The sequence below is a fragment of the Haliotis cracherodii genome, unplaced genomic scaffold (genome assembly GCF_022045235.1).
Source record: "Haliotis cracherodii isolate W230 unplaced genomic scaffold, xgHalCrac1.p SCAF_11, whole genome shotgun sequence".
NCBI lineage: Eukaryota > Metazoa > Mollusca > Gastropoda > Lepetellida > Haliotidae > Haliotis > Haliotis cracherodii.
Genome location: NW_027266266.1, coordinates 6,617,018 through 6,643,022, shown reverse-complemented (window position 1 = coordinate 6,643,022; position 26,005 = coordinate 6,617,018). Strand labels below are relative to the sequence as shown.

At 40.7% G+C, this 26,005-nt stretch overlaps 2 protein-coding genes across 2 annotated transcripts in view; one reads left to right on the top strand and one right to left on the bottom strand.

The window, feature by feature from the left end:
- The window catches only part of LOC139456155 (phosphorylase b kinase gamma catalytic chain, skeletal muscle/heart isoform-like), a 62,777-nt gene extending 55,466 nt beyond the window's left edge, over positions 1-7,311 (top strand). The window contains exons 8-13 of the mRNA XM_071237704.1: positions 138-228; positions 1,336-1,365; positions 1,864-1,987; positions 2,663-2,743; positions 4,181-4,222; positions 4,776-7,311. Coding sequence (XP_071093805.1) covers positions 138-228; positions 1,336-1,365; positions 1,864-1,987; positions 2,663-2,743; positions 4,181-4,222; positions 4,776-5,015 — 608 coding nt within the window. The 3' untranslated portion in view covers positions 5,016-7,311. The remainder of the gene's footprint in view (positions 1-137; positions 229-1,335; positions 1,366-1,863; positions 1,988-2,662; positions 2,744-4,180; positions 4,223-4,775) is intronic.
- A 5,936-nt stretch (positions 7,312-13,247) lies between these two features.
- Positions 13,248-25,272, bottom strand: LOC139455329 (SRR1-like protein). Its single transcript, XM_071236879.1, has 7 exons — positions 25,106-25,272; positions 24,085-24,125; positions 22,977-23,224; positions 21,242-21,340; positions 15,931-16,082; positions 14,391-14,440; positions 13,248-13,473 (listed from the first exon to the last, which is right to left on the bottom strand). Exons 1-7 carry the CDS (start codon positions 25,270-25,272, stop codon positions 13,295-13,297), a joined length of 936 nt encoding a protein of 311 aa, XP_071092980.1. The 3' UTR covers positions 13,248-13,294.
- Positions 25,273-26,005: the final 733 nt, after the last annotated feature.

Below are 26,005 nucleotides of genomic sequence, written 5' to 3'. Positions count from 1 at the left end.
TGCCATGGAGTCCTTAATTTCTGTTTGCCATAGAGAGTCCTGAATGTCTGGTTGCCATGGAGAGTCCTGAATATCTCATTGCCATACCTAAATGATCATGTCCTGTGTGAGTGACTGACCTGCCCCTACTGTTTCAGAGTTGTGTGGAACCCCTGGTTACTTGGCGCCGGAGGTTCTCTCAGTGTCAATGTACGACAACGTGCCTGGATACGGCAAGGAAGTTGACATGTAAGACTTTTACAATGTTACGGAAATTTGTCAATCTCATAAAGTAAGGCCTTTAAACGATGTCTCTGCATGAAGAACTGACAAGCTCCCTTGTAGATGTTAGTCAGGCAAATACACTGAAGTGTTACTGCACAGTCTAAATGAAGGATTTATGGGCTCTTATCAGCTTTCCAAAAAACATTCACTTAAATATTTTTAGCACAATGATTTGGAAATTTTGATCCGAATGAAATATTTCCACCGATATGAAATATTTTCTCATATATAGATGCCATGGCGTTCTTAGCTGGGTGTGTGATATATATTAACGCTGCCTTTGTTATTTTCAATTCAGAACTTCGCTTACCTGTGCCCAAAACTTAGTAATAGAAGCGCTGATGCTCATTAGCTGATTAGAAAGTTTACCTGATGTGACCTCATGGAGTGTTGCTAAATGTTCATGCAGAGAGGTATTGTATTTGAGTAGTAGTTCTGATTTTAGTGTCTTATAGTGGACAATGTTTACAGGGGCCTCGTGGCCCAGTCGTCGAAAGCGCTGCAATTTGCTGTGAAGTGCTGTGTTCCTTTGGGCACGCCAGAAACCTACGATCCTGGGTTCGAATCCCAGTTCACTCCGATTATGATTCTAGGTTTGTCAGCACCATACCCATGTTCGTGGGTTTCACCAAAGTGGTATCCTTCTATGACATTCATCACTTAGGGCTTTCCTCCCACATTAAGCTGACAAGACGTGATATGACTGGAATACTGTTCAAAGTGGCGTTAAACTCAACTCACTCACTGAATGTTACCATACACTCCCCTCATTTCCGAAATCCTGGCAGTACCTGTGTGATGTGGTTGTCCTGTTGAACATCACACATCGCGCATCACTCATCACACATCACGCATCACACATCACGCACATCACACATCACGCATCACGCATCACGCATCACACATCACGCACATCACGCATCACACATCACCCATCACGCATCAAACATCACGCATCACACATCACGCACATCACACATCACGCATCAAACATCACGCATCCTTGAATGTCTTTCAGCCGTCTGACATTTTGATATCAAATAATAAAATCCTTCACTTTTCTTGTTACAGGTGGGCATGTGGAGTCATTATGTACACATTGTGAGTACCTGTTCCTGTGTGTCTTCGGGAGTACTGAGATTCATTTATCAGATTTTCATTCCTAAGGGAGCTAGATGCTTATTTTCCCTGTTTTACATTAATAATGTTTCTTGGACAGTAGCATCATACCCATTCTCATGCTTTCACCAACGTGGTAAACATCTAAGACCTGCAGGGCTGTTTATCTCACATCAGACCAATGAAGATCCGCGGTAGAATAGGTCTTCAGCAGCTCATGCTTGTTGTAAGAGACGACTATGCTTGTCGTAAGAGGCTACTAACGGGATCGGGTGGTCAGGCTCGCTGACTTGGTTAATGCATTTCATCGTATCACAGTTGTGTGGATTGATGCTCTTACTATCAATCACTGGATTGTCTGGTCCAGACTCAATTTTTTACAGACCGCTGTCATATAGCTGGAATATTGCTGAGTGCAGCGTTAAACAATAAACAAACCAAGTTGTCTACAGGGTGTAAGTGGTTGTTCTGTGTCCCCAGGCTGTGTGGGTCTCCACCGTTCTGGCATCGGAAGCAGATGATGATGCTGCGAGCCATAATGCAGGGTAACTACCACTTCAACAGCCCTGAGTGGGACGACATCACAGAACCTCCCAAAGAACTGGTGAGTGTCTTATACTGTGTAGAACAGTACAATGCCTTTGGTACTGGCCATGGGCTTGTGTAAAGTGAGCTAGCATGATAAACCTGGGATAAATCTGGGGCAGTACAAGCAGCGACACTACACATGCATGTCGCTATGTGAGTGCAGTTCACACCCCAAGGAGGGGCGGTCGGGTAGCCTAGTGGTTAAAGCGTTCGCTCGTCACGCCAAAGACTCGGGTTTGATTCCTGACATGGGTAACGTGTGTGACGCCAATTTCTGGTGTCCCCCGCCGTAACATTGCTGAAATTTTGCTAAAAGTGGCGTATAACCATCCACACTCACTCACTCACTCACTCACTCACTCACTCGCTCGCTCGCTCGCTCACTCACTTACTTGTACCCAAGGTGTGGATTGTAGCTCGTGATATCCAATCATCTGGTTCAGACTTAATTATAAACAGGCTGGCATCGTATAGCTGGAATGTTGTTGCATGGTCTTGTTACTGTTATGACAAGTTCCTGGGCGAAGAAACCATTGAGTTGTCCATTAGAATCAATCCACTGAGAAAGCTGGAGTCTGCCTTCCCCTAAGCTTCATAACATCTTTGACAAGAAAATACAAGTGGAGAGGCCAAGCTGTCTCATGAGTTCTCGTGGGCTGTGCTTGATTTAAGTATTTTCGTTTGTTTGTAGATCTCCAAGCTGCTAGTGGTTAATCCATCTCAGCGGTACACTGCCAAGGAAACTCTAGCACATCCGTTCTTCAAGAGAGAGGTGAGACGTGCATATTGTTAGGCCTTGTGTTTGTTTGGTTGGTGTACAGATTTCTATTTTCTTATGCATGTCCTAGGGGATTCCGGGGTTAGAATAGGTCTCATGCAGCCTATGCTGGCCGTAAGAGACAACTTAAGGCTCAAATAAATTAAGAAATTGGCTCTCAGGCAATAGTTGTCTTTTGGTTGTTGTTTTTTTTATCTAATTTAGTACGTAACCAAATAAACAAGCAATTGTGTGCAATCAGTGTGGGAAAGGGCCTCCCTACATAAATGTGTTCCTAGATGAGTGTAAGGCTAAAAAAATAATAGTCTTGGTTCTCAGGCACTGCCCACACCATTATAAAGTTCATTGCACGTTTTCTTTTTGTTTCCATTTTCAATTATTTATTGTGCATTGTGTTCAAGTATTAGGATTTCCGTATTTTTTGAAAATGGAATTAAAAACAAAATGTGGGCCAGACGTTATTATGATGTGGGTGGTACCTCAGAACCAAGACTATTATTTTTTTTAGCCTAATACAGTATTTGAATACCAGTGTGTGCATAATACACACATATTATGAGATTCGATTTTATTTCACATCATAAAGATGTTATTATGAGTGGTAGCATGTCTCCAAATACGCAATTTTATTACACTCTCTGTTCATTGTGTATCTGGACTTATATTTGTCCTCCATTATATTACTTTTACATCAATTTCGGTGAAATCGTGGATGAACTGATGGTCAAATCACACCATGAACTTGCCTTGGAACAAACATAAGTCATTAGAGATACAAAGTCCACCGTCTTCCTATTAAAATTTCTTTTGAGTTATGATATTGGCTATGACATTACCGTGTTCGACATAATAAGCGCCCCGCTCTAATAAGCGCCCATGGCAATATTTGCTAATATGTTGGCTTGTGAACAATCCCATTTAGCACCCCTTCTGATTGATCAATGTACACAAGACTTATTTAATCGCGTATAATAGGCACTCGTGTGTTATATGCATTCTTAATTATAGGCAATTAAATTCTGGAAAAATATGTCGCATATAAACATTTCAGTCTGTCAGCATAAACCACGAAATTTGTCTTTCAAGTGTTTTTTCCACCAAAATAATATTCTAATAAGAGCCCCCTATTTCTAATTTTGAGAGCGCCCTGGGCGCTTATTACGTTGAATACGGTAAGTAATTTTAAAACTAAAACACCCATAGATCGGGGAGAAAATGTTTGAACAGCTGATCGCTATTTCCGGCTTATTTTACGAGACAAATACACATGTAATCTTAGTCTCTTTGTATGAAATATTTGAGTTAATATCTATCGCAGCAGCTGGAACATTTGCAGTATGGCTTGCATGTTAGACAGATGCACCCTATTCACTACATTGACACTATACTATGTATACTAAGAAACTTACCAATTTGTTTGTGTTTTGCCAGTTTGTCCCCGTGAAGAAGTTCCATGCTAGGAGAACTTTCAGGGTAAGAATTTCACAGAATAATGCTGCAATTATCTTTGGACCCATGAAGATCTGGAATAGAATAGGTCTTCAGCAACCCATGCTTGCCGTAAAAGGCGACTATGCTTGTTCTAAGAGGGGACTAACGGGATCGGGTGGTCAGGCTTGCTGACTTGGTTGATGCATGTCATAGATCCCAATTGCGTGGATCGATGCTCATGATATCAATCACTGGATTGTCTGGTCCAGACTTGATTGTTTACAGACCGCTGTCATATAGCTGGAATATTGCTCAGTGCGGGGTTAAACAACCAACCAACCTACTTTATTGCAATCACTGTCACATCTGGGCTAGCACTGATGTTTGTATCCCCCTGGGTATTCCGGGTTAGAATAGGTACCCAGCACCCTATGCCGACCGCCGTCATATAGCTGGAATATTGCTGAGTGCGGCGTTAAACAACAAACAAAACAAAAAAACAAAAACACCATCATATGGCTGGAATATTGCTGAGTGTGGCGTTAAACAACAAACAAAGAAAAAAACTAATGTGTGTGCAACATCTGTTTTTCAGGCTGCAATCCTGTGCACAAGGTTCTTTTTCCGATTAAAGCATTTTTATGAGAACCCACCCCCTATATCACTGGATGTGGTGACAACGAACCCCTACAGCGTCAAATTGTTCCGAAAGCTGATAGACGGATGTGCGTTCGGGATGTATGGACACTGGGTCAAAAAGGGAGACAACCAAAACAGAGCTGCTCTGTTCGAGCATTCGCTACGAGATGACTGGAAAAATGATGTGAAACTTTAATGACATGTTGTGCTTAGAATTTTTCAATTTCTATGGAGAATTCATCAAAAGTACTCCCTAGCTGCTCATGGTTAAACAAAGGGTGTGGATGTGACCCATACCTCATGACTGTTACTGTTGACTTGAGTGTTCAGTCTCCCATTGTTGTCAGTTGGATGTCATGTTGAACATGTTTAAATGTCCCAACGTTCCAGCAACTCGTGATTGATAAAGTGAAGCTGCCTGCATCATTCACGGGCAAGGTGACCAGTCCACCTCTGTTTTGCAGCCTGCACACAGTCCTCCAAATTTGGTGTCACTGGTGGAAGAGTCGAGCTATGGTTCCACTACAGAAGCCTCGGATGAACGAGGCATTGTTTGGACTACAGCATGTCTGCTTCAGTGTGTAACAGCGTTCTGTGATACCGCCCTTTGCCCTACACCTCCCCTCACTTCATGTAACTAACACATACTCCGAATGCAGTTCTATGAAATGAATGGTTAGGGTTGGATTGTTTGATTCTGATATATTTTTGAAGATATGGACCTTGTTGAAAGCTGTGTCACCCAAATCTGTGACCCAGATCAACATAGATATTTTGTGAAGATATCGACCTTGTTGAAAGCTGGGTCACCCAAATCTGTGACCCTAATCAACATGGATAGTCTGTGAAGATATCGACCTTGTTGAAAGCTGGGTCACCCAAATCTGTGACCCAGATCAACATGGATAGTCTGTGAAGATATCGACCTTGTTGAAAGCTGGGTCACCCAAATCTGTGACCCAGATCAACATGGATAGTTTGTGAAGATATCGACCTTGTTGAAAGCTGTGTCACCCAAATCTGTGACCCAGATCAACATGGATAGTTTGTGAAGATAACGACCTTGTTGAAAGCTGTGACACCCGAATCTGTGACCCAGATCAACATGGATAGTCTGTGCAGATATGGACCTTGTTGAAAGCTGTGTGTATCCAAGTCTGTGACCCCAATCAACATGAATAGTCTGTGAAGATATCGACCTTGTTGAAAGCTGTGTCGCCCAAATCTGTGACCCCGATCAACATGGATAGTCTGTGAAGATATGGACCTTGTTGAAAGCTGTATCACCCGAATCTGTGACCCAGATCAACATGGATAGTCTGTGAAGATATGGACCTTGTTGAAAGCTGTGTGTATCCAAGTCTGTGACCCCAATCAACATGGATAGTCTGTGAAGATATCGACCTTGTTGAAAGCTGTGTCACCCAAATCTGTGACCCAGATCAACATGGATAGTCTGTGAAGATATGGACCTTGTTGAAAGCTGTGTTCCCCAAATCTGTGACCCAGATCAACATGGATAGTCTGTGAAAATATGGACCTTGAAAGCTGTGTCACCCAATTCTGTGACCCAGATCAACGTGGATAGTCTGTGAAGATATCGACCTTGTTGAAAGCTGTGTGTATCCAAGTCTGTGACCCCGATCAACTTGGATAGTCTGTGAAGATATCGACCTTGTTGAAAGCTGTGTCGCCCAAATCTGTGACCCAGATCAACATGGATAGTCTGTGAAGATATGGACCTTGTTGAAAGCTGTATCACCCGAATCTGTGACCCAGATCAACATGGATAGTCTGTGAAGATATGGACCTTGTTGAAAGCTGTGTGTATCCAAGTCTGTGACCCCGATCAACATGGATAGTCTGTGAAGATATCGACCTTGTTGGAAGCGCTGTGTTACCCAAATCTGTGACCCAGATCAACATGGATAGTCTGGGAAGTTATCGACCTTGTTGGAAGCACTGTATTACCCAATCTGTGTCCAAGTCCAACATGTTTCCTGTCTGTGAAGCTCCTCCACCTCTGCGGGGTTGCTGTAGGAAGTGGAGTACAATCGGTGACTCACTAGTATGTACTGCCATCAGAGCACAAGACACTGGAACTCGTGCTGTGCCAGCTCACACAATCTCATAATCATCTCAGTGTGTTGTCCCCATCAAGCTTGACTGACCAACGGAAGATACTAGTGATGGTTGTTGCGTTACTCTGTGCCAAATGTGTTTGTTTGTATGTCCTTAGATACTTCGGGGCCCACTAGCACAAAGCGATCTTAGCGCTGAGATGATCGTAACTCCCATACTTAGGCTTACGATAGTCTTAGCACTAAGATCGCTTTGTGCAAGTAGGCCCAGGTCTGTCAGCATATCAGGGTAAGTGTGGGAAGAGAATCTACTGACCGGTCTAGGATCAGCGACCAGTAAGGATGCTAAGGGACCGACTATTTGATATTCTAGGTGTGACCCTGGGATTTTATCAAAAAAATGTTTGGAAAAAAATAATTATTCTTCTAACTATTTTTTAAAAAAAAAATTGTCTGCCACAAAAATATATTGTTATAACATGTTTTTTTTTAAAAAAACTAAATATTTAGACTCATAGTTTTAATTGGAAAAATATCTGGTTTTGCAACTGACAGATATCAAGTGTCCCTACAAAATCCCCCAAATATAAAATGGTTCGTCGCAAAACTAAAACTGACCTGGTTTTTAAAGTATCATTGCCCCCATTTTAATGTCACCATAAGGCCATAATGAATTAATTGTTAGATTTTCATCCCCCCATCTAACTGCAAAACACCACCCCACATCATAGGTCCTAAGTACAGCACATTCAAAGAAAATTGTCACTCTTGTTCCCTTCTTCCTCCTTGATGAACTACGGTACACCATATATGGTCGTACAAAAGATTCAAGCTTCATGTGAATCACATCTGTCCACTGTTGGTGTGCAGAGATCCCTTGAAGAGTTTGCTGAAAATGAACAAATAAAATATGAAAAACAAAATGCTTTTTGCATCCTTTTTTTTTTATTTGGATGAAGTGTTATATTAATTTATTGTGGCCTAGCCTGTAGAGCATATTTACATGCCAAAGAGTATCACTGTTCTGCAATAGGTACATAGTGGTACAGCCATCTTCCTGAGGCAAGGGTGTTAACTGACTGTAACCGAACAAGGCTGGAATTTCTGGGCTCGATAGATGTGCCCCAATTGGCGATAAGAGTTATGTCCCTTCTATGTCCCTCCTGTGTCCCTCCTATTGACCAATCAGATTCCACTTCTCATATCACTTGCATTTGCTTCAAACAAAATGGATACCCATGAAGATTCAGGTTAGAATAGATCTACAGCAACCCATGCTTGCTGTGTCAGCTGCATCTCCTATTCACCCAATGTATTTGCACTTCACTATGTACACAGAACGACTATGCCTTTCGTGAGCGACGGCTAACAGGATTAGGTGGTCAGGCTCGTTGACTTGGTTGGTGCATGTCGTCGTATCCCAGTTGCGTAGAACGATGCTCATGATATCTATCACTGAATTGTCTGGTTCAGACACAATTATTGATAGACCACCATCATATAGCTGGAATATTGCGGAGTGCGACAACAAACAAATAAACAAAATGGTGGTACCCAGTCAGGATGATCTTATCGATAATCAAAATCTATAGTGTAATAAAACGGGTTTACAAATCTGATAATCGACTCCGCAGCATTTTACAAACCGGATGTCGATTTCGTTATGCGATTTTAATTTGAATATGCTTAGACTAGTTAGTACAGCTAGTATAGTGATATAACTTCAATATTCCAGTCTAGTTCGGCAAGGGTGGAAACTGGATGTTTATAGTCAGTTAACTGCCTTGCCTTGGGAAGATGTGGTAGAGTCTGAGCTGTGTCTTTGTACATGGTACAACATCCCTCAGTGGTAGACTCAGGATATATCCTGGGCAAATCCAACCAGTCCACAGTGTGTTTCAGGTCAGGGGGTTTATGTAACATAACTCGAGTTTGGAGGCAAACAGGTAGTCCTTTGAGATTTTAACAAGTCATGGATAAGTGAACAAGTGGTCGTGTCTATCACTGAGCAGTGTTGTCATACCTCTTGGGGTGTCATTGTAACCTTAAAGGGTGTTGACACACTGCACAGGGTGTCGTAACTTGAAGGGTGTGGTCATATTCCACAGGGTGTCGTTCTTGCCTAAAGGGTATTGATATTCTCCACAGGGTGTCAGTGTACCCAAAAGGGTGTCACAATACACCATAGCATGTCATTGGAACCCCCCCCCCCCCAAGAAAAAAACCCAAAACAAACCCAACTAATCAACAGCGAAACACACACGCGCCAATGTACCCCGATTCGTAGGATAAGGAGAGGAATTCTCGAAAAGAGCTTTCACAACAACACCTGACTATAGTATGTTTATTTCCATGAATAAAAGATTTGGGGTTTTCCCTGAATGCTTTTCACTTCACATGCCTTTTATTGAGTGCAGGTTTTCTCCACTCAAATATTGATGTTTTATGTCAGAGCATTTGATCAAGGCTATTGGTACAATGTCAAGGTCATTTATAATTCAGGTCATGGTCATTTTCCAGATTTGCATCAAGATTTTATGCTTATCAAAGTTGACATATATGTGTTGTGTGACTTAAGGACTTTGTGAATGTATAGATATTGCCATGTATTGCAGCCATAATATAGCTTGTTATCTTCCCCTTATGCTGGAGCCAGTTCTCCCAAGAAGCAACACTGAGGTCGCAAAACCATCTTTCTTTCTGATTATTTCTACGTTAGTCTGAAAGGGTTATGTTTTATGAGGGGAAAACGTTTATTCTTTATTGGTGTCCTTTTTTAATCACTTGTTGCATATATGGAAACTTTTTACAGCAGTTACACTTTGATGATACTTGTTCTGAAAGAGTTTAGTCTTTGTTGAATCAGCATACAGTGAAACTATGTTTTATCATGGAAATAATCAAGAAAGTTAGCAAAATGGATTTCAAGTAATGGTTTGTTCAATGTCTGGTACACCTTGAAGAATGGTTGAATAACGATTGTGTGCAATATATGAGAAATGACTCGGTGTTTTCGCGTTCTTTATGTTCATGTGGATGTATGAATGAGTAAGTGAACAGTCCATGTTATCTGCTTATGATTCACCCGTCTTCCTGAAGTTTCCATTCAGAGAGTCAGTCGCATGCAGACATGGAACTTCTTATGGATTACATCTTCATTAATTTCAATTGTGTTTCATGGCTACTTCCGGTTTTAACTGTTTTAATCAGAACTTGAAGTTCCTCTTTTAGTATTGACATGAATTCAAATTATAAGTACATAATATTTTTAAGCTTGTGTATGGGTTAAAGATTTCAATCATTGTAAGGGGCGTTGGGGTAGCCTAGTGGTTCAAGTGTTCGCCCATCACGTCGAAGACTGGGTTTGACTCCCCACATGGATACAATGTGTGAAGCTCATTTATGGTGTCCCCCGTCGTGATATTGCTGGAATATTTAGTACTGTAAAACCATACTCACTCACTCACTCACTCACTCACTCACTCATTGTAATTTTTCTTCCATCGTCGTAGATATCATGTCCCTGTGGTGATTCTGGGTAAGAGTATAGGCGTTGAGCAACCTATGCTTGCCGTAAGAGGCTAATGAATGATCTGGTGGTCGGCGACTTGGTTGATGCATGTCATCGTACCCAGACAGCGGGGATCGGTGTTCACATCAGTCACTGGATTGTCTGGCCCAGACCCTATTGTTACCAGACCGCCATGATAAATTATATTGCTGAGTGCGGCATTACACAACAAATACGATCATACATGGAAGTCCACACTTTAATTCTTGTTATCTTTTGTCAGAATTTGTCATCAACATGTACCATCTTTCTCCTTTGTGCGAGGGATATTTGTGACTATTTTGTCAATCATTCTGTACATCTAGGAATGTTGAGTGTTTCCCAGAGTGAAAGAACCGAGTGTATTATCAAGCTACCCTCAGTGCAGTTACCATGGTTACCCCCTTGCCCTAAACAACGACAACGACAACGTTCTGGAGACAGTTCAAAATATGGTGGAAAGGACGAGGCAGGATAGGGCCTATTGGAGTGTCAAATTTTATAGTTGCTGAAAAAAATAAATGATCATATATGTTCAAATGGCTACAACTAAATTTTACCCAAATTTTTTTTTATTTCTGGCTTAATTGATATATGAATTTGGCGAGACTAAGTGAAAAGTGTTATTTCAAAATTTTAAAGAAAATCTAAGTATGAGCAAATCTGTAGCCCGAGACGAATGTTTCACCTTGACCTTTGTGGATGGTTATAATGAAAGTACATGAATGTAGATGTTGGAGGATATCATGGATATCAACCTGTTGTTGGGTCAAATATTTCTTTGCATGTAAAAATCCAGCTGAAATACCAGCAAAAATCATGTAAGGAAAATAATTGTTTGTGTCAACTTCTTTATATTAAGAAACACAATGTTTCAAAGTATATGCTTACTCCTTCATCAGGTGAATGAACGCTATGAGGCAGAGAGCATATATATGTACATGTAAGAAGAACAAAAGTAATAAGATAACAAAAGGTGGAAATTTAAAGGAAGCCAATTGATAATTGGCGCTGATAGGTGATTAGTAATAGACAATAGAAGCCAAAACTTTACAGCGCTGATAGTTATGGACAACTGGAAGCCAGGACTAAATTATCACTGATTGGTAAGCATTTACTCTGAAACTTTGTGTTCCTCATGATAAAGAAGTTGACATCCATAAATTTTCTTCCTTAGGTGTATCACTTCTAAATGCCTTTCAAAGACTTGTCATGTATTTGATAAAAAAGTTATTAAATCAGAAAATCAAATCTGTTTTTCATGATACTAGAGCATGAGTGTAGCCTAGCTAGTCTGCTAGCCCAAGGCTACTAAATTGTGCTGTTGACAAGTATAAACCCACTGACAGTAGTCCTCAATGACTAGCTGCAGTTTAGGGTTACTATTCTGAATATGTTTTAATGCTTCAATTTTGCTACAAATTGGAACTGAATAAAACTGACAAAAAAGTGTGAGCATTTTTGTCTCATTCAAAAGAGCTAGCTACAAGACTCTAAGGACTAGTGAAAGAAAGGTTTTAGTCCTAAAAAAAGCAGGCCTGGGAGAGTAAATCTTCTCAACAACACAGCTTTTACATCAGTCAGTTTGACACTGACCAAAATTTGTCAAGGGTCCAAAGGACCAGCGACAAGAAAACTATGTTGGATCTCTACTGATCCTGTTGGCTCTCTACTGGTCCTGTTTGATCTCTACTGGTCCTGTTTGATCTCTACTGGTTTTGTCAGATCTCTACTGGTCCTGTTTGATCTCTACTGGTCCTGTCAGATCTCTACTGGTCCTGTTGGATCTCTCCTGGTCCTGTTGGATCTCTACTGGTCCTGTCAGATCTCTACTGGTCCTGTTGGATCTCTAATGGTCCTGTTGGATCTCTAATGGTGCTGTCGGATCTCTACTGGTCCTGGTGGATCTCTCCTGATCCTGTTTGATCTCTACTGGTCCTGTCAGATCTCTACTGGTCCTGTTGGATCTCTACTGGTCCTGTTGGATCTCTAATGGTGCTGTCGGATCTCTACTGGTCCTGTCGGATCTCTAATGGTCTGTAAAATTAGAATGTAAACTGGTCTGGCCATGTTGAGGAACTTCTGAAATGAAGGGATAATTTCTTCCAAGCTGAGCACGAAGTTTTGCTATCCCTTCTTGTGAGTGATATGTACATTGTTCATTGTTTTCCACACATTGCACTGGGCAGAATCCTGTTGTCTGGACACAACACTAACTTGACTTGTTGTTCTGAGCTGATGGAGTAAATACAGACCCTGAACCTTGAGTGTGTTTCTCTTGTCTTTCCACAATACGTCATGGGTGAGATCTAAACCTGACGATGTATTGTGGTTTCCTCTAGGGATTGATCCATCGACCTCCATCTCTACAGGCAGACACTCTACCCACTAGACCACGGATCAGGTTCCAGATGAATACTTTACTTTTCAAGAAAAAACCACAAAAACAAAGCATGAGCAGCATTCCATAACTTCACTTTACGTTTATGTAAGAATAATTTTCCTAGGTTTCAGATACCTGATGGTTCGAATCCAAAATCACAACAATACAATTGATGATATTTCTTAAGATGCCGGGGGTACGGGTGGCCAAGTCGTCTAAGGCACCGCGATTCGCTGTCCAGAGTTGCGTCCCTTGGGCACGCACGTAACCTATGATTGTGGCTTCGAATCCTGGTTAGCCCCGATTATGTTTCTACCTGGACTCCCCTTTGGATCCGCCTATGACCACCATTGGTTGCTGGAGGATGGGAGGATGGGTGTACCCTATTCAAACCTGGAATCCCCACTGGGTCCAAGTCCATGGAGTCCATCCTACTGATGTAGTCCACAAAGCACGGTGCCTCAGCAGCTAAGTATTATCTCTGCATCCTGTCCCCTGTACACTGGTGCATCATGGGCCTCCCACAATTCCCCGGGAGCAGTGGTCAGCCGATGGAGAGGGAAGTAGTGGATGGCCATGTCGTTGAAGACGTCGCTGTGATGGAAGACTGGACTCAGAGGGATCTCAACTGTGAACTCCTGTATCTGAAATAAGAGTTGTTCTTATAAACCCAATCCTTGTAAAGGGAGTAGAACTAAGATCATATGATAACAGTTATTGGAATGAAAGCATTACAATGACACCCAGGACTACAGCCATCAGAGATTAAAATTTTAACTCTATAGCTAAAAAAATTTAAGAATTGGTTCTCAGGTAATGACTTTAAAAATATAGTTTTGAAAATATAGTGCGTGCGGGCAGTGTTTTTTTCTTTTTTTTGCTAGTTCAAACTAGTATGTCACCAAATAAACAGTTGTGTACCATCAACCTGCGAAAGGGCCTCCGACATAAACAAGCATACGAACACCTATTGGTGCCATGACCATAACACAAAATGCACAGTAAAGCAGTGGGCATGTAAAGGGACGTAACTGTGTGCTATATTGGATTTCATTGTTTTTTAAGTATTCAGATATTATTTTTTTTTTAAAATGGAAATAAAAACTAAACATGCGGCAGACTTCATGGTGGTGCGGGCGGTGCCTGAGAACCAAGACTATTTTTTTTTAGCCTATAACTATATATTTCCTTGATGTTGATTGGACATTTTAACAACACATATAAAATATTCTCCACTGATATAAAAATATTTTTCACAAAATATGATGATGTCACAATAAGTTGATACATTTGATTCTGATCCAGCAATTTACTGGCCATTCTGTGCAGAACTTAAACAGGTATAATGACGCAACTGGAGGTGTTTATGAAAGATAAGGTGAAATTACGCATCAACCACATGGCTAAAGTTGGAGAAATCATTCGAATCAGTTGATTCTGGAAGTAGAACTCGGGGCTCATTCCAGTACAGATTATAGGTCTCAAGTGGCCATTATTGAAGTTGTGACGATAAAAGAGTTTGTGGCTAATTTTCTGAATCGATTCAATAATGAATAGGTACCTTCAATATATATGATCCCGTTTGTTTTAAAAGTCGCTCTGGAGTCCTGAAATATGATGAAAAATATGTCAGGAGCTTTCATACATTTTGTGAGCTGCAATCTGAAAAGTGGCAGACTTCCATCACAGCTGAACCATGCTGGCATCACAATACAAGGGAGGTAACTCTTAGTTGCCAGAGGCACAATGTTAAACCTGGGTCTTCAGTTTTGTTTGTTTGTTTGTTGTTAACGCTGCCCTCAGTGGGAACAACATTTATAACGAAAACATGCACATGTATATTTCTTATGACATCACGTAATCAATTAGTGATGACATGATTAATGGATGACGCCATGTCATATGTTTCTCAATAATGAAGCACTCATCTTCCCAAGGCAAGAGAGTTAACTGACTTTAAAAGTCCAGTTTCCACCCTTGCTGATCAAGGCTGGAATTACTGGGCTCGAATGTAGCGCTACCAGTGGCTGTTATGAGTTATGTCCCTTCAATGCCTCTCTTATTGACCAATCACATTCAACCTCTCGTATCACTTTGCATTTGCTTCCAAACTCACATCACAATAAGATTCGAATGACGTCTGCAATGCTGTCCGGATGACGGAAACAATACACTGTTGTCTCGTGACATATGACCCTAGGGCAAATGATTCTTATGAACCCTGATATGTTACCCCTCGTATGTAATAAAATAACTTATATCATGTATGTGACAGGTCATGATTACCAAACAGCCAATCACCAGTGATGACAAATGTTAACTCGTGGTGGTAACCCAGGTCAGTGACAGCATGTTCAGTGTGTCTCAGATCACTTAAGTTCTTTTGACTATTTCTTCCATTGTCACTAGGGCTGTAAATTGTAATGATTCCTACGATATCATAGACACTTCAGTCCACACGGTACTTGAATCGGATGTGTGAGACTGCGATACGCTATAAGTAGAACAGGAACTACTAGAGTTACCTCCCTTAATGGCGGCAGTTGTATGGCGCCACCTGTATGCATGGCAGAATACAATTCATTTTGACTGAAGTCACGCAGACTAAAAGTTACATTTAACAACCATGCCTTTATTTGAAACATATTTTTATTGTGGTTTTATTGTTAAAGATTTTGAGAAAACAAAGAAGAAAATGAAGAAAGAGGTTTTAGAGGTTTTTTCAGTGATTTCATCATTTGTTACTATTTGATGTGGTGTAGATATCACAAAGTTGAGACAATTTATGGATAACAATTTTTTTATTTACTGTAAAGGTGACGTTTTGGTATAGACCCATATACTGTTGTCAAGCAAGGCTGAATAACGAACATGGTGTAACATTATTCAGCCTTGCTTGACAAAGCGATAAGGACCTGTACTGAAACGTCGCCTTTACAGTTAAAAAAGAAGTTGTCATCCACAAACTGTGTCTGCTTTGTCATCCATCAACTTCTAACTAATGCCTATCAAACAATTCACCAGTAGTATCATCAGTCTGCATCATGATACAAATCATATCGCAAGATACCAAGTGATACTCAGCTCTAATTGTCACCTTTCCACCATGGCCGTGAAGCTGTTTCCGATGATGACGATGTTGCGGAGTGTGTGTGGCTGCCAGTTGCACCACAGAAGGTTGTTGTAGAGGGCCTTGCCGCAGTGGGGGAGGAAGAACAACGTCGGCACACCACAACGCCTCTTGCCCTCCTGCAGTCAACACAATACGTCACTGAACACGCTGACAAGCACTAGAAAACATTGGTGTAAACATGGCCAGTGGTAGAGAGTGAGTGAGGTTTTACACCGCTTTTAGCAATATTCCAGCAATATCACGGCGGGGGACACCAGAAATGGATGAGAGGATTTGAACGTGTGAAAATGTGTCCAGATCGGTTGATTTATAACCAGGGTATTTTAGAAAAAGGGTTTTTTAATATTTACTTAAAATGTAGTTTACTAAATTAAGCTTTTGGGTAAAATATGGACGCATATGAGAGGGCAAATGATTATTGATTTTGCTTCTCTTAAGTGATAGAGATAACTTTTCATTAGTAGGATGAAATTAGTAGAATCCGGTCTTGTAGTACAAGGGTCAGAAGGGAAATGAATGGATAGAACAAAAGTTGTTAGTCTTGATGTGATCAAATATTTCTGAGTGCTACTACGTGATTGGAATGTCTAAATAACAAGCTTGGGTATCTTTTCAGCGCCTTCCTGTCTGACAGAGTATTGGGTTTTCATCTAGGGTTGTTTTGAGTTGTGGGTATGTTCAGTTGACCAATGATTTGACCATTAATTTAGGAAATTAGTTGAGTGTTTGGTTAGAAGAACTTGATAGAAAGACTGATTGAAATGGGAATTGGGGTTCATAGAGAAGTGAGCATTATGACTCATTACTCATGATGCCAAATTTGAGGAGGGAGGAGCTAAAATTATCATCGATAGTATTTTGTTAGTTGTCCGAGAGTGGTGCAGGGAGTCGGGAGCATACAGCTGAACAGAACGGTTCAATGTAGAGGATCCCGTGTCAGGAAAGAAGTAGAGTTAAACATTCATCAGAAAAACTATCAGGCTTTTCAACGCATCATCTAGGTTTGTGTTGTACTTAAGTAATTCAGGCAACAACAAGAACTTATCTGAGGACCATGTGTGTATATTTATGATTAATTCTATCATAAATAAAAAGAACTTGAGCAAACCATCTGACTTGTGATTTTGAGAGAGCTACATCATCCCTAGAACCAAGGAGTAGTTGATAAGTACAAGTGACCACAGGTAGAAAGGTAAAGTACCCGGAACCTAAGGTTACAGATTATCTTGTTTAACTGAAAATTTAAATTTTCGGTGTGTTCATTGAAATTCCTGCATTCTGATTAGCTGAATTGGTCACGTGTTATTGCATTCATTTCCCAGTGAACTGATGTAGTGGATTCTTAAAGGGGCACTGATCTAACGCAATTCCCCGGACTGGTTGCTGCCTTTGTTATTGTTTTTTTCCCCGTGAGTACCCGGATGATACGCAACGCAACTGAGCGTGACCAGAGACTGGGCTACCGTCTGCAAGGACAGCTAAATGAACTTGAAGGCTGGAGGCAATATTTGTTTTACGCATTTTTGCATAAACACTGATTGGTTAACTGTGATCTATAAAGATTTCGACAAATGGCGCATGTTAATTAATTTCTTCGGCCTAAACAAAGAGACAAAAAGAACAGCGGAGCTCATCGGATGTCGTAATTTGGAAATACCCCAGATGGTTATAGTTTAATACTAAAAAAAGTATCCATGCAGTGAAAGAATTTTCGGGTTTTGGATTGCGTCGATAATACGATTACTACTCCCTTGTTGTCATCCACGTTTTCTCGTCTAACCCTACACTTGTGTATTTGTCGTCATTCCCTTGATGCTCAGTTAATGAATTTATTACAGGTACAGTTAGTGGTAGCACCACTTAGATTACCTGACAAAGGTTCCCATTTGGCATTTATTGTGTCTGGGGTAATTATTCAATCTAAATCCAGGTTGGAAGTGAGGTGAAATGTGTGTTATGTAATATGCACGTGGCAGCCAAGCAAGAGATGAATGATCAGTTCATTTACTTTTTTGTATATCAACGGATCGTTCCTGGTCATCAAAGGATTAACAGAAAATACGTTGATTGATTAATCACTGTTATCTTGCACAGTGGATATGTCAAAAGTGAGTGTTTACATGTCTAGGTTTACTAAAACAAAGGGAATACACTCATATCATGGCGTGAAGTGCCGATGTTAAAACAACATACTGTGTTCAAAGGGATAACTGATAATACGTTGATTGATTGATCATTGTTATCTGTCACTCAATGGAACCGTGGACGTTATGAAAATAGTTGTCACGTGGGCTTTCTCAGCCGACCCTTGAAGACTTGACACCTATGTGAAACACCTGAAACAATCCAAGTGATCAGTTGAGAAACGAACACGGGTTATAATATCCCGAAACGATATATATTTTTTAAAATATTTGATTGTTACAGAGACGCGTGACATCGAATAAGTTTCTTTGTACAGCTGCAGACGAGTGGGATATTGTTCCTTTGTGTGGATATTCACGGATACATTCCTCGAACAAGGAAGCTGCCTAAAATTTATACACATAAATTTGGTTGGTTGTAATTATGGTATTTGCATTTTGTTTTCCTTCATTTGAACCGATTCGTTCTTTTTTCTCTATGTCTTGGTTGGGAAATTCTTCGTTGTTTTCTCCGGTCTTTTCCTTTGTAAGCGTGTATATATTACCGTCAATTTGTAAAATTTGATTCTCTCAGGCAATTTATAAAATATGTAAATATTTCAGCCATTTTGACTAAGAAATCTGTCCAGATTGATTAAGACGAACAAAAGGGCCTACAAACATCACAACAGATTATTATGTAGGATTAGAAGCCAAACAACATAGACATGTACTTTTCAACGAAATGTTTTTCAGTCACTTTGTAAAATATTTAGACGTTTAATAAATATGTTACACATTTTGACAGTAAAAAAATATACACACTATAAAAAAGCAATTCTTAGGTGAAATATTTACTTCGTGTTGCAAGTAAAAATAGTGTAAACGGAAATCGCAAAATTACCAAGCAAGTGACTTATCAAAACTTCGTCACCATTACCGATGCTACCCCCAAAGATACCTACATTTCCTTATTATCTCGAAAACTGTATTTCATTTTGTTGATCAATGTGACCATACGCCCTTATTACAACCGGTATCCATAAACGTGACTAATGCGCTTACGAAAGGCGCAGCAGAGGTCGCGAACTAGTCTAGATTTCTGCTATACATCCGGGTACTCACTGGGAAAAAACAATAACAAAGGCAACAACCAGTCCCGGGGAATTGTGTTAGATCAGTGCCCCTTTAAAGAAGGTGGCACATCGGTTTTTCGATTCATACCTCAATGAACCGAAAAAAATACACGGTCAATCCTTAAATATTCCTGTTCAGTTGGAAAGTGCACGATGCACATGATATCAATCACCGGATTGTCTGGTCCAGACAAGATTATTTACAGACAGCTGTCCTACGGCTGTAATATTGCTGTGGTGTTAAACAACAGACAAACAAATTAATAGTACTACAAAACTTGTGAAAATCTGTGAAAAATATTATTTATCTTTGTGTATATTTTTGTTAAAACTCATATTTCAAGCCATTTTGTTTCGGGCAATAAACATTAAAAAAACTTGTCAAGACTTTTAGGCCTCCTTCCTCTCATCATCCTCAGCTCCCTGGGGAGCATACAACCTAAGCTGCCTGTTAGGCACAACTAGGTTAACAACCACATTGCCATCTCATCCTACTGGGTACCCATTCAGTGCTGGGTGAACAGAGGCACATATCGAACAGTTACTTGCCCAAGGAGATGCCCCATGTGTTACATGTGCTTCAGTGTGGGGCAAATTAACCAGGAAATCAAAACATTCCAGTGGCTGATAGCTGGAGCGACAATCCATGTCACTAGGGTATGACAACACACATCAGCCAGGTCATACATTGTGACCAACTGATCCCCATTCAATTGGCTCTAATGTGAGGTGAATTTGGGTTTTATGTTGCATTAAAGAATATTGCACTTACCATATTCGACGTAATAAGCGCCCCACTCTAATAAGCACCCATGGCGATATTTGCTAATATATTGGCAAGTGAACAATTCCAATAAGCACCCCTTCTGATTCATCAGTGCATGCAAAACTTCCCCCCTCGAAAAATAACTAAAATCCCCCTATTTCTAATTTTGAGAGCGCCCTTGGCACTTATTAGTCGAATACAGTATATAGCAATGTGCATTCATGTGTCAGTGAATGCTTGTACTAGTCTTGACTGGTTTTAAAATACCTACCTGCTCGACAGATGGCTCCAGCTATTATTGTATTCCCTAAATTACCTAAGCATTCTAGTCCTAATTCAAAGTTCAAGATAAATTAACTGTAAAAGTAAAACATTTTATTCTGTTTATATGTTGACATAAAGTGTCTGTGCTCATTTTCTATTGTCCAAATGCTCAAAATTATCCAATCAGAACGCATGCACTTAATGTATTAGACTTGTATTGTTTATAACAGAGGATGTATGTACAAGTACTCTATATAAAGAATTCTGGCCTTGGAACATTTTTCTGATCTGGTAACTTGGCAAAGTTTCTGGTCCGGTTTGCCTGACTGAAAGGTTTTGGAAATTCATAGTTTCATAGTGCTAGCCCACTGAGATTCCATGCTGCAGTTTAACGTAAATACCCCACTCAGACACAGAATACTGACTCCGATCCGACCAGACCTTGTTTTAGCCCCACAATGCCACGTGCCAGGCAGGGTAACAACAAGTACCATCTTTTAGCATATTTTGGTTTGACGCCGCCGGGGATCGAACCCAGACCTTCCGCTCTCCAGGCAGACAATCTATTCATGAGACCACAGAGGGGGAAGCTGGCAGATAAATCAACCATGCTACACAAGGGACACAATCTGAACCCAGAACCCTTGCAAGGGACATAATCCTGATAGTGGTGCAATAGGCAAATCATGGAACGTTACCATGGTTACCACAATAAGTAAGATTGTTTTCAAAAACGGTGGTCACCTGAGCATGTGCAGAGCTGTAGTCAACAGGGCCCACGTGCATAAATCTGTCTAAGCATATAGCAACACTCAAATTTAACACAGGCCACAACACTAAAATTGCTTTGCGTCAGTGGGCTCTGGTATACATCTCTATTTAGTTAACGGGCCATAAAAATTCATGGTATATCCATGTGAATTGATACCTCTAACTGACCAATCGAATGGATATACCACAGTTATGGTATAACCAACTATACCCACCTCATTTACAGGAATAATACTGAAGTGAAGGTCTTGTAGGGTCTGCTTCTCCCCTTCAGTGAAGGCTGGGTCAAACATGAAGCACTTGTCCTGCTGCAGCTACACCATCATGAAAATAAACTGTGTGAGCTACACCATCCATGAAAGTAAGTTGAGCTACAAAACTTGAAACTTAGTGAGTATGGTTTTACGCCACCTTTAGCAATATTCCAACAATCAGACAATGGAATGGGGGACACCCGAAATGGGCTTCACACATTGTACCCATGTCGGGAATCGAACCCGGGTCTTCGGCGTGACAAGCGAACACTTTAACCACTAGGCTACCCGACCGCCCCTGAAACTTAGTGAGTGAGTGAGTGAGTGAGTATGGTTTTATGCCACTTTTAGCAATATTCCAGCAAAATATCACGACGGGGGACACCAGAATTGGGCTTCACACATTTTACCCATGTCGGGAATCGAACCTGGGTCCTCGCCGTGACGAGCGAATGCTTTAACCACATTGCTACCCAACCGCCCCACTTGAAACTTAAGTTACACCATCATACTAGTATCATCCTGATTGTAATTTGCTACGACCAACTCATTGTTTGTTTGTTGTTTAACGCCGCACTCAGCAATATCACAGCTATATGACAGCGGTCTGTAAATAATGAAGCCTGGACCACACAATCCAGTGATTGACATCATGAGCATCGATCCACGCAATTGGGATACGAAAACATGCATCAACCAAGTCAGAGAGCCGGACCACCCGATCCCGTTAGTCGCCTTTTACAGCAAGCATGGGTTGCTGGCGACCTATTCTACCCCGGATCTTCACGGGTCACCAACTCATTGATGTGTTCCTGTATTTTTGCTATCATCACATCGACTGTGATTCAGGCATTCTTTAAAGCAACACCAATACATGATCATCTTGGATAACAGACTTCTTATCTGAAAACTAATGTCAGTCAGTACCAGCTTTAAAACAGGATTTGCGATAAATTCCACCCAGTTGTGAAAGATATGGAAACAACGTGTCAATACAGAATAAATAAACAAAGTGATTCTATGGCATTTGATTGGCTAACCAAGCATGTGTGCAGGGCTTGGTGAACGATGTTACTGATTTTGTGGACTGAATTTGTATCATTATCTACTGTGTGTTAGTGTTTGAGTTAATGGTTAAAAAAGCAGTCAGTGAAGTTATTGTTATTGACCTACCGTATTTGACGTAATTAGCGCCCAGCTCTAATAAGAGCCCATGGCGATATTTGGAAATATATTGGCAAGTGAACAATCCCAATTCGCACCCCTTCCGATTGAGCAATGTACACAAGACTTATTTATTCATGTATAATACGCACTCGTGTGTTATATGCACCCTTAATTATGGGCAATTAAATTCTGGAAAAATATATCGGTCGTATATAAACAGTCAGGCCGTCAGCATCAACCACGAAATTTATCTTTCAACACTGTTTTTCCACCAAAATAATATTCTAATAAGAGCACCCTATTTCTAATTTTGAGAGCGCCCTGCGTGGGTTATGAAAATTAATTGCAAAATGTTTTATGCAGCAGATTTACGCAAAGTGTGCACACCGTTCTTTACATAACTGTTTATGCCTCCATAAATGCAAAAATGACTGAAGTCAGTTCTTAAATGAAGAGTATCATGAATGGTCCCGCTGAGTAGAACATGTTGGTTAATGGTACAGGATGACTTGCTCTATTCCCTCCCTACCTTCATGTCCTCCCTCAACGCCATGACGAGGGCCAGCTGATACTGCGCAATGATGTTGCTGGAGACGTTACCCACGCCGTAACAAACACACTCCATGTCGGGCCGGAGGGGCGAGTCAGGGGGAGGGTCACTGAGGCTGAGACCGGCCACACCCCTGACAGCGCCATCTAGATCGGTAGCCCGCCTACGTTCAGCCTCCTGCTTTTCACTGTCTTGGTGTAGAGTCAGACAACACTGTTTCAACTGATCTGAAAATGTGAAAACTCAAACTGGTAAAAATGAAATCAATTTTCTGAGTGAAGTGTTACATTCTGTTACTGTAGTTACTACAAAAATAAAATCTAGATATTGGCACGATCAGTCTGTTAACCCTAAACATTAACCTAACAGTACCACCACAGTGAGTGAGAGTAGTAAGTGCTAAAAACAAAGGGGAGTCCGTGCATTGCTGGGGACGTTGAGATTTTCTGTAACAGAATTAGAAACTAACGACCCCTAAAACCAGGGCAGAGTAATGACAGCTATATATTATCCTGATTATGACATAGACCCCTTGACATTTATTCATCATTATCACTGACCGCCTCCATGGTCTAGTTTTAGAGCGTCCGCCCGGAGAGCGGAGGGTCCGGGGTTCAATCCCAAGCCACGTCATACCAAAAGACGTTAAAAGATGGTACTTGTTGTTACCCTGTCTGGCGCTTGGCATTGAGGGGCTAAAACAAGGACTGGTCAGCATGGAGTCAGTATACTGTGTCTGAGTGGGGTATTCATGTTAAACTGTGGCATGGTATCTCATTGGCCTAGCACTATAAATCGGCATCAGTCCGGACTAGTACAAGCAGCCACACACACACATACATGCACGTCGCTATATAAGTGCAATAATCTTGGACGCGACGTTAAACCCCATTTCACCTTCATTATCACCATTTCAAACAGCGATAGTGAGAGCTAATTTTGGGACTGCATGCATCTTCAAAAATATCAAAAGCCTACCCAATAAAAGTTTTCTCACACAAACAGATCCATGAACAATCAGACATACATTTTTACAAGTGATTAAATGTGACGTGAAATCTAAACAACATGATAGAAATGAACTTACCCAGTACATTGATGTAAAACTCGCTGCACTTCAATTCATCTCTGAAACAATCATCAATCGGTTACGTATTATTGATTCATTGTTACATGAAGATCCAGGGTAGAATAGGTCTTCAGCAACCCATGCTTGCCGTAAAATGGACTATGCTTGTCGTAAGAGGTGACTAACGGGATCGGGTGGTCAAGCTCGCTGACATGGTTGATGCATGTCATTGCATCCCATTTGCGTGGATCGATGCTCATGACGTGAATCACTAGACTGTCTGGCCATCGTCATATAGCTGGAATATTGCTATGTGCAGCGTTAAACAACAAACAAACAAATGTTACAAAAATACTAAAGCTTTGCTGTTGAGGTGGTCTTGTAGCAACACATGCTGAACAGCAACACTGCAGATTATGGCTCACATGCCTCTTCGATCATTAGGGTTAGTTGTGTCAGTAGGTCACCCCAAACTCTTTAGGCCTTGGGCGCCACTTGCCAAGCAAACACCCATTTACGATCTCTTTTAAACTAAAGAATTCATGTATTTTGAGGAAAATCAAAACTTTTATCAAGTTTTAAGTTTTACGGAGAAAGTAGCTAATGTGCTAAAAGCAAGTAATTGGTACTGATAGCATCCATGTTCCTGTTGTAAAGTGCTCTATCATTAGCTTAGCTTCAAACTGCCAATGGTTGATCCCCACTCAGCACCAATTGAAATCCGAAAAAGGGGGTCCAATAAAGTGCATAACTGCCACCATGCTCCCACTATTAGGCTAACGCTTAGTCGCTGAAAATATATAATTTTGCTAGAAACAAATAACTTTAAAATGAAAAGGAACCCCAGTGAGATTGGAGATCTAGACTTGTTTCATTAGGGTTTTGTTGTTAAAGAAAGGGCTGGTCGGAAGGGAAAACATATGGTTCCGGGACTGTGAGACAGACTTTCCCACTATATAAAACACGAACGCGAAGAACAAAAATACACAACTGTCAAGTGACAAGCTCAACCAGTATGTCAACTCGGACCTCAACTCACCTATACAAGTGTATCTTGGCTTTTACTCTACCATAATCGATATCATTATCACTTTCATTGCGATCACACGCTTCTGTTGAACTTGACACACAGTCTCTGCTTCGCCTGGGTCGGCGTCGCCTTCCTTTTCTGTTTTTAACCACAACAAAGTCTTCCGAGTCAGCCATGTGAGCAGAAAAGGACCCGGAAATGACTCGCAGCATTCGGAAATGCTCGGGCTAATTCGGTAATAACCGGTGACTTACTCGATTGCAAACTCGGAGCGCAATGTCTTTGAGCCAACCAGCGAAGGCTGCAGGTTATTCTTACCTCAAATAAACGCATACTCGTATGAAGTTATGTATAAGGTTAAAAACAAATAATTTTAAATAGGAACACTCGTGTACTGCGGAACCATGGATGTAAGCCTCTACATATACCCTAGAGCACGCTACATACGTGAATGGAGTGGGGCTAATTGTTTCACTAAATAAATAATATTCTTTGGAGTCTTAGTTCATAAGATTCCAACGCGAATTTGGGAGTTTCGTACAAATAAACAATTTTCTTACTGTCTTTGTGCTTGAATCTACCCAAGGACTCAAAATAGTCAGAATAATTTATTTACTTGAAAAATTGAAACTAAATCACTGAGTTGATAATAGGATTGAGGTAGTTGTGTTACTTATGATGAGATTCAACAACAATTCATAGGGATATTCAACACGATTTAACAGTTATTCATGAGGAGATTCAACAGCTATTCATGAGATTTAACAGCTATTCATCAGGAGATTCAACAACTATTCATGAGGAGATTTAACAACTATTCAAGAAGAGTTTGAATAAACTATTCACGAAGGCATTCAGCAACTATTCATGAGGAGATTCAACAAACAGGTCATGAGAAGATTCCGCAAA

What these genes read in the sequence shown, in the direction of transcription:
- LOC139455329 (XM_071236879.1), bottom strand. Translation starts at nt 25,272, where the DNA reads ATGGCTGACTCGGAAGACTTTGTTGTGGTTAAAAACAGAAAAGGAAGG. An exon ending in CGTTGAGGGAGGACATGAAG is followed by an intron (nt 21,341 to 22,976) that starts GTAGGGAGGGAA and finishes ATGATGGTGTAG; the next exon opens with CTGCAGCAGGACAAGTGCTT. An exon ending in ATCATATATATTGAAGGTAC is followed by an intron (nt 13,474 to 14,390) that starts CTATTCATTATT and finishes TATTTCAGATAC; the next exon opens with AGGAGTTCACAGTTGAGATC.